At 34.9% G+C, this 9,506-nt stretch overlaps 1 protein-coding gene across 1 annotated transcript in view; it reads right to left on the bottom strand.

Moving 5' to 3' along the window:
- Positions 1–1,753: 1,753 nt before the first annotated feature.
- Positions 1,754–9,506, bottom strand: part of PPP1R3A (protein phosphatase 1 regulatory subunit 3A) — a 40,222-nt gene continuing 32,469 nt past the window's right edge. Inside the window, exon 4 of the mRNA XM_050782630.1 lies at positions 1,754–7,815. Coding sequence (XP_050638587.1) covers positions 5,398–7,815 — 2,418 coding nt within the window. The 3' untranslated portion in view covers positions 1,754–5,397. The remainder of the gene's footprint in view (positions 7,816–9,506) is intronic.

The following is a 9,506-nucleotide window of genomic DNA, read 5'->3' as shown; positions in this document are numbered from 1 at the left end:
AGAGGACAATTGGATTTTCCAAATATTTATTAATTGGGAATCAATTTAATATGTAGAAAAATATAATCTTTTTAGTGTGTATGTATAAAATGATTTAAATGTATATTTCTATAAACACTTTATGCTAAAAATGTTTACAAATTCTAACATAAAAGCTTCCTACATAAAATTACTAAAAGTAGGTTATAGGTTAAGTGTTTACAAAGAGAATTTCTAAACTCAATGATTTTTAAGCACCATCTCTCTGCTGTTTGATATTAATTTTATAGAGTTTGTCTTTAAGGAAATTTTAAGTCTGCTTCCACTCAGAACCAAGTCAATCATATACAGGATTATTGAATTCTACCATATAATAGACATTTTTCTGACTTTTGTTTGAACCTTCAGATACGAGTTGCCAATAGTCTTAAGCTGTTACATGACATGCTACCACATTTCTAGGCTACGTTTCTTTCCTTTGAACTCTGCCTCAAAATTAGGCATGTCTTTGTATTAACATTTTAATTTCATATCTGAGTCTGATACTGTGAATCGCATCAAAAATGAACCACCACACATTACATGCATCACTACACGAAGTATTAGTAGATTGTGTTCACTGCCATTTGTGTGTATGCTGGTGGGTGGGTGCTCATATATTAATCAAGAAAATGCTTTCTTTTTTTAAAAACTCCACTGATTATTTTTTCTGGCTGTTCTGTTTACCCTAAAAGTTGACATGCAGAACAGGTGCAAAACTGTAACATCAGCCATTTTCAAAGGGCATGGCAGCAGTTAAGAAGATTGAGTTTCTTACACTTTATGTCTTGTGATGTTTGTTGGTTTTTAAGCTACTGAGCTACTTTATCTGAAAACATGTCTTGTTCTATTTTCACCTTAGCCAGTGAATTCAAGTTTGCGTTATTGTTCCTTTAACATATAATTGGTATTTTATTCTCCATGAAATAAAGGGAATGATTCGTGTGCTAGAAAAAAATTATAAATATAATAAATCAACTTAATTCTTAACAGAAATGGAGAGAGAACGATGTTTCTTTCCTCCCTACCTCCCAAATCCATTGTACCATTCTGTCCTTTTTTTCTCCATGTCTCTGCCTTTTTCAGCCTTGTGTTTGGTAGTTTACTAAAGCATTCTAGTTTTGATTTGGTTAAATTTATTCCTTTGTAATCAGACCTCGGAGTATCCTGTCCGCATTTCAATAAAGACCTCACAGCAATTCAATTCTATACACAAGTATTGACTGAATATTCCTACAAACTAGACCTTGCAGTATGATAGAAAACCTTGTCCCTGTCTTGAATAAGCAGACAGTCCAGTTAGAATAATGAGTCAAATCCCTAGTGCATGCAAGAAAGTTAGTCAGAGATATGAAAATGGAGAGATCCTACTGACTCAAACTGCAGGATACTTCTAAAAGGCAGGGTGTTGAATTTCCATAGCAAAGTGTGCAGAACTGGATAGGAAGAGAGAAGTAGAGATAGCTGAAAGCGTCCTTTAGGCAGGGAGGCATACAAGAGCAGTCATGGAGGAACAGATTCCTGTGGCGTGTTCTGGGGATGATGTCACTGACTAAGGTAGAGACAGGGAGCAGTGGGAAATAAGGTTGAATGGTTTCCGTAGGGGTGTGAGTAGGAAGATGCATCAATTCTAACCAAGACCAGTAGTTTAATTAGGCATTGAAATCTGCTGCAAATCATATGTTGGAGGCATCATAGCTAAATTAAGGTAATTTTTCTATAATCTATTGTTTTACCCATGCCTCTTTTTATTATCATTAATACAAAGAACTGAGTATGTTAGGAAAAAGGGAGTTCATCACATTTTCACATTTGTTTCATATTTGAAAAATGAAAGTAATATGAATGCATTTAACAAATATAGAAGTGACACAAAAAAAGTTATGCTTTTTAAAGAGTTGTTTGTTTAATAAGGTTTTAACACGCTAAAATAAAGACATTTCTTATAAAACATGATCATTCAAACCTAGTGAAAATTTAATTCGTTGTTTTAAATAGGTTTTGGTAAAGTGATGGAAACATATTGGATTAATGGCAAAATCTATATTTAAAAGATGAAAAGTGAATTATGTTGCCATGATTTTTATCATAATTTCCAAAAACAGAAAAAAAAATAAGCAAATGAATTTAACCAAATAAATACCAGTAATTTTTTACTGTTCTCTTCATATAAGAGTACAGAGATAGAGGTGCTTGAAGAGTTTGGCTTCTCATTTCAGATCTTGCTGTGGAATCAGAGTCAATCCTATTTCTCAGTTCTACAGGAACTGACTAAGACACATTCAAATAACTGAATAAGATCTTATTGCATAATTCAATTTCTATATTCTCAGTAAAAATTTGAAAGTGAGAGATCACAAGAACAGAAATCAGTAGATAAATCTTCTTGTATCTATACTAGTTCTTCTGCTAGTTTATTGTTTTGCATTGCTTTTTTGGTTCATTTATATACAAAGAATGAGTCTAATGAAGATAAAGAGCTGGTGTTACAAAATAATACTCATGACTAGAGAAAAACATTAAGTATTATAAATGCTATTTGGGAAAAATATTTTCCGAAATTTGGCATGGATATTTTTATTTTCCATTTAACCAGCAGACTGGTTTGAGATAACACGTTAAAGATGGGCCTGCTTAATAAAATGATATATATTATTTGAAATAATTCACTATCAAAATACTGGAGCTCAGCAGGATACCATGGCTGCATTAACCCAATGTTCTTTTATGTTGAAGGGTGACTGTCATCTCATGGGCTTATTTTCTTTTACCTTGAGAAATCTGTTGTGATATTGATGGCCTATACCGATGTGATTTTTTAAAAAGATAATTGTTTTTGCTACCCATACTTACTTGACTTGCAAATATTCAGAATTTTGTTTCTAAAAGTCAGGAGCCCAGCAAAATGAAAGATGAGGTGATGTTTCTTACCCAACATATGAAGCAGATGTGTGATGCACCTCTCTAAATCTCCTGCCATGCCCTCATTTGGGCCTTAACTGGTACTTGGAGAGACACAGTGCAGGCAGCTATGCTTATAAAGATTACTCTTGCCATCATGTTTCACAGGCAGATCTCCATTAACCAGGGGCTGCTAGTACTCCGAGATCCACTTTTCTTGCTCGGCATAGTGATGTGACCAAAACAGGTTGCAATAATCCATCTCTTCAGATATCAATAGTTTCATAGATTCTTATTTTATTTCAAAGTCATAAGTAATGTTTGGAGATGCAGTTGAATCATGAATTATTTCTTCATTGAATTCAGAGAAATACACAATTAAGTATTTCGAGTCTTTTAAAATTTGTTTTGTCATATTAAAAATGTATAGGAGATTTGGTAAGTTAATATTACCAAAAGTTAAATAAAAGACATAAAAGAAGTTATGCTGTCTTTTAAGATAATAATTCTAGTTAAGACACCTGTGTTCATAATATAGTGTTCTCTGCAAAAATGAGATATGGCATGTTGACTAAAACCCTTAAAGGTAGAATTCAAAAACTGAGCCATTAAGAACTAAGGAAATCCTAACCTTAACTTCATTGTAAATTAGACCTGTCAACAAAATTATCAGGATAGCAATTTTAGAGATTATTTCTAGGTACTGATTACAGTACTTCTCTTGTAGTGAATGAAATTCTGCCCTCTCAATCAAATATTTGCCCTAAGTTCTACTTCAGGATGTTTGTATTTGGTCAACTAAAAAGATGAAGTCAAGCATTCATTTTCAATGGGACTTGAGAGTAGTATGCAATTAGAGGATTTGGAAATAGTTATGTACCTAACAAAAATTAAGGAAATCATTTACTACCAGATGAAAGACAGTATAAATGTTTCATTCTTATTTTGTCTTCCCATAAATGCATATGTCTTAGCTCTATGGGATGACATATGCAAGTTTTACTCATTGACTTTCCCCTTTCAGGTAAATAAACAGATTGCTTTTTCTATCTGAAAATCAGTGTTACATGTGTTATGAAAGAAGTTCCTATGAAAAAAGAACCAACCAAAGAGTCCTCCTCTGGGTGATTTTCTTCCATAATTTCAGTAACGACAAAAGTGTCACACTACATACCTATGCCTAGAACTAGCTATGCAGCATATCAAAGAAGTGCTATGCCACAGAACAGAGCACAGAATTTTGCATATAGTAGTCATTCCATAAATAGTTAAAATAAACTATGCAAATCTTTGCATTGCCTCTACTTGACTAAAATGAGTTTCATTATCCTACAGACTTAACCATAGGTAATAACAGCAAAGTCACTGCTATACTGGATATTCATTTCTTCTTCAATAGATTTCCACTTTACCTATTTGCCTATTTAAAATTTTGAGTTATCTAACAACCTGATAATCATATAATAAATATCACCAAAGACTGTTTTCTAAATGCACTTTGGGGCATAATTCATTGTCTTATAATGAGAAAATATCAAAACTTTGTTTGAAGACAAAAATACTACCATGTGGAACAAATAGTCCACTTGGAATTTTTATTGTCATTTAATGCCTTATGCTTTATAGGTGCAAATTCATTCTGAAGCAATGCTTGTGGAACTTTTAATATACAGTTTCAATTCTGAATAGTTGACATTGAAATAGTTCAGCTGTGTTACAGTCTTCCCTCACAGGAGAAAAGCATTGCTTAAAGACAGGCCACCCACAAAATTTTGCAGAATTAAAAGATAATCTCCCAATTGTTTCAGTCTTATCAGATTTTGCTTATGAACGCCCTAACTTTGTAGCTATAAAGAAGGTATAAGATACATATGTGTGTGTGTGTACACGCACATCCAGTGTCACACTCAAGTGAACAGAATATGTTTAAGTTTACATTTCAATGTATATGGGTGTTTTCTTAAAAATATGAAAGGTTGAAATACTTGATCAATGAATCCTGATAAATGATACAGTGTTAAATACAAATTTCATGTTCAAAACTAAAAGATCAAAAAAGTCTTCTGCCATTGTCCATGTTTTATCTGTTTTTTAAAACCGTAGGGGAAACTATATACTCTCAGGGAAAAAAATGAAGCTTTATTGCGAGAGAAATGAATGTAAGAAATAGCACTTTAAGTAGCGAAGAGATGTGAAGCATTGCAACTTCATAGCCTGCTAAGGAGCAACAGCTGTACCTAATTTCAACTTGACGTGCTTCAGATCTCATATTCATATAGGTATTTAATGATCCAAACATAATGGTCCTATATAGAATAATTACTTATATGAAGGAGCAAACGTATTCGCGTTCCTTTTTAAATGATCCTTCAAGAGAAAAACTGCACTGGATCTTTGAACAACGAATAGTCCCATTCACCAGTCCAAATGTTTGGGGTTAAATAGCTTATCTTTTGAGAGAGAATAGTAGTGCTGGGGTTACTTCTTCTTGACAGACTCTTTTTGTCTACCCTCTTCCCAGGACAGCCAGGACAATGACAAAAGGTAGAATGCCAAGCCAATCATTAAGTCATAGTGGTAGATAGTTACAAGAAATATCAGAAACAAAAGGAAATAAGGTATTTTAGAGTTGGTATATTTTGAAAACAAAGATTCGTTGCTTCGAGCTTGACTTTCCTCAGCAGGAAGACTAGTAGAAGCAGAGCTCTCAGATTCTTTTTCACTTGAAGAGCATAGTGATTGCCCGGAGCTTACTAATCCTTTATTTTCATGCCTTGCTTCTTCCATATTCTCAAGAGGTTCGCTGATTAAAATCATTGGCCCTAGAGATTTTTCCACACTACACTCTTCTGATTGGAAAATCTGGCCTATGCATCTTTCTTTTCTACTACCTGACGTCACTATTCCTGAACTTTTGGAAACCTCTTCAGGTTTAGACTCAGGATAAGGGTGCTTCTCAATATCCTGGATTTCTCTTGTTGAATTACAAATACTTTCTGATTTCGTAGAAATAGGTTGGCTAGCCATGGTAGTAATTGCATTCTCTATAGCAATTGCCTGCTCATTAGTTGACACCAAAATTTCAGTATGTTTGGAAAAAGGAGAGCTATTCCAAGGAGCTCTATTGGTGTCTGAGTTAAAAGCAGAATGCACAGTGGCATCCAAGTCTGTTTTCTTTGATAATTCTTGAACTTGCCTATGATCTCTGTTTTCTGAAAATATCATTTTGTCTGTTGGTAACATTCCCAACTGTAAATCCAGTTTTGAAGTTGCTTTTTGATATTCCGTAATGACCCGTGAGGATTCTTCCACGGATGTTATATTTTCAGTGCCACATTTCTCCTTGTCATGTGTCTTTCTAGGATTGTACGTAGACATGGTTTCTTCCTTCTCCATTTCATCTACATGTACATTACAAATACCTAAATGTGATTCCTTTTCAAAATCATTGTCATAGATTACACCTACTGTATCTCGTTGACAAAGGGTATAATGTGAATCATCATTTCTCCCTTCATGTGGATCAAACGCTGTTTCCTTTACCTCGATGGGCCTGTCACTTCGTGCTGTCTCTTGAGGTAGCTTAGCAATTACTGCTTTTTCTCTAGCAGACATGCTTTCTGGAGTACTTTCTGATGTTGTCTTAATTATATAGGCTGTACCTGCTTCTGCTTTCTCAGTAATACCATGATCAGCTAGAGAAGACAGTTCACAGCACATTGTTTCTTGGCAGGTAAACAATTCTTCCGTAGTAGCTTTCAAACTCCTCGTATTATCTCTTTTTTCGCACGTGTCTTCACAATCTGTTTGTTCTTTGATATGCTCTGTTAGATCTTTGATATGCTCTGTTATGTTTGTCTTATTCTCTCTTGCTTTTCCCTGACTTTCCAGAACATTCCAACTTTGTTTATGCTGTGTACTATTATCCTTATCTTCAGAATCAATCCCACCTGATTTTTCTTCAACTTGAAACAGATAATCATTCTTGAAAACATTTCCAGTTCTTGGTGAACAAACTTGACCAGTTATCCCTTCTGAAGCACTGCCTTCATTGGTCAAATGATGATGCTCTGGGGTTAACACAGCTTCTTCCCAACTTACATTTGCCCTTGGTGAATGAGACATGTCTGCTGTGATTGCCCGGGTGGGGATTGTGGTATCTTCGCTCAGCAGAGCAGTCAGGTCTCTGTTACTAGCTCCAATCCCTTCCACACTTATTTTAGGGTTGTCCATCTTCCTTTCTTGGTCATGTAAGATTGTTTGGACATTTTTTCTTTGCTTTTCATTAACACCTAAATATATGCTTTGTTCTTCATCATCCTTACCATTGCCATAATCTTCCTTAGAAGATCCTTCTTCTGTTGATTTGTCGAGATGTGCAGATATATCTGAATGGAGATCTCTTCTTAAACACCCCCAATCTTTTGTTTCAATTTTTTTAGCTCCTCCTTCATGCTTTTTATTAAGGTTTCCTGTCATTAGTTGATCTGAAGAGGGGCAAGGTATTTGCATTGTGCCATTGCCACGGGCTGGATTAGCATTATCATCCAGGACTTCTTTGCTGCCAGTGTGTAATTGCACTAGTTCATCACTACTAGTATCTCCCAATGATGGCCTGATTTCTCCCATATTTGAAGTAATTTCCTCTAAAGGTTGATGTGTACAGTCATTTCCTGAGGAATATTTTTCATTGCAGTAAAAATCTCCCTTTATGGAGCTTTCTGCCGATGAACTTGGAGACAGAGACCTTTGGAACAAGTCAGTGCACATTTCACCATGGATTTGCTTCTTCTCTAAACCCTCTGCTTTATTTGGAAAATTGACCGGATCTGTTGAAAATGTATTCCTTTCATCTCTGGAAGCAGTACTTCTGTTTCTTATTAAGTGTTGATTTATCTTATGGGATAAAAACAACAAAGAAATAATGACCATAAGATCATTTTGAATATGCAGTGAATTAGATAGGTTTTATTAACTCGGCTTGTAATTATCTGGTAGATTTCTTTGACTGATTTCATTTGTGGATTTCATATAAACTCTGGAAGCCAGATGTTTTGGGGAGATCCTTGTAGGCTATGACTGGGGAATGAGATTAGTAAGAAAGGGGGCCCAAATTAGTCATTCTCCTTCCCAGCTTCCAAATATCACATTGTATTATTCAACTATTCTTGCTTGTCATTGTACTTTCTCCTCACTTAGGCTATACACATTGATAGCTCCATGCTAATCAATTAGAGAGCAGCTTCCTGGGTGCCCCTTGCTGCATTTACACTTGCTGTAGGTGCCCCCATTACAGTTTCTCTTATTAATATGTTTTCTGCAAAGCCTCTGCAAACTATTAATAGCAAAACGTCACTCAAAGAAAAGTGAGGGAGTTAATGTCTCTGCAAATTCTGTTTTAATGACCCTCTGCCAACTGGTACTCAAATGTATTTGAGCTCTTCAGTGATGCCAACTGTCAGGATTTAACAGTGAGATGCCTGTTTTTTTTTTCTCCTCCTCATAACTGACATTTGCATGATCTCAATAATTATATGCAAATCTTACGTTTTCCCCTTCTTCTCACATAAGGCTCATGTTACTTGTCAACTGCACAGCTGTCTTGTAAGCCAATGCCTGTGGGTTCCACAGATTTGGTTGTATTTCCATCTATTATAGAGCTTCATTGTTTTATGCATTAACGTCAGCATGGAGCAAATTAGCATCTAAATTACAGCTCCCTGTTCATTTATTGGATGTACAATCTCAGTAACTTCTAAACAAACTTTTATATTTGAGCCTGCTCATTGTAATGAGATGTATTGGTGAAGTATGTGATTTTTCGGGACCCTTTCATTATATTCTGTGGTTTGAAAAAAATGGCGACGTTAACTTTCAGCTGGTGAGAATTCTCACAATGGGTGACAACTTTGTAGTTTCTTAAAGTTGGAGCAAAGTAAATTGCATACTTTAGTGATGCAGCTCCCATATCACTATAGAAAAGGTGGAATATGTGGGGAAATAGATGAGCTCTATTTCTTTCCTGTTTCAGCACTGACACTTGAAGAGGCAAATGTCATTTTAATCTTAGGTGATTATGAATCCATGTATTCCAATGATATGAGGTCCATCCAAATACAGTAAAGGGTAAATTGCATTATGTGACTCATTTACTCCTATTTCTTCCTTTGTGATAAAAGTGCTATCTAAACCATCCCCCTAAAAAATTCCAAATAGATTGAATGCTCACCAAGTATGAAATTTATAACAAATTTAATACTAAATTGTATAGTACTGAATTTGTTTCCTGTTTTAAAATTATGGCACAGGCTATTTTCTTTTTACTTGGTAATTTAATACTCTACAATGATATAGAACTTGGAGATTATCACAAGGATGGAATTTTTTAAAATGCTGTTACATGTAAGAATCATAGACTTATAGAGTTGGACAGGACACTAACAATCCTCTAGTCCAGCCCTCTCATTTTATAGACGAATTTGTGCTAAGTATACACTTGTCACAAAGATTAGAAATGCACATCAGGATAGTGCTACCTCTCCTGTAATTCCTACAAACTATTACTCAGAGCCGCTGGTAAATAGATA

Source organism: Macaca thibetana, chromosome 3 (genome assembly GCF_024542745.1).
Source record: "Macaca thibetana thibetana isolate TM-01 chromosome 3, ASM2454274v1, whole genome shotgun sequence".
In the NCBI taxonomy this organism is placed as follows: Eukaryota; Metazoa; Chordata; class Mammalia; order Primates; family Cercopithecidae; genus Macaca; species Macaca thibetana.
The sequence above is the reverse complement of the archived record's forward strand: the minus strand, read 5'-3'. Positions and strand labels throughout refer to the sequence as shown.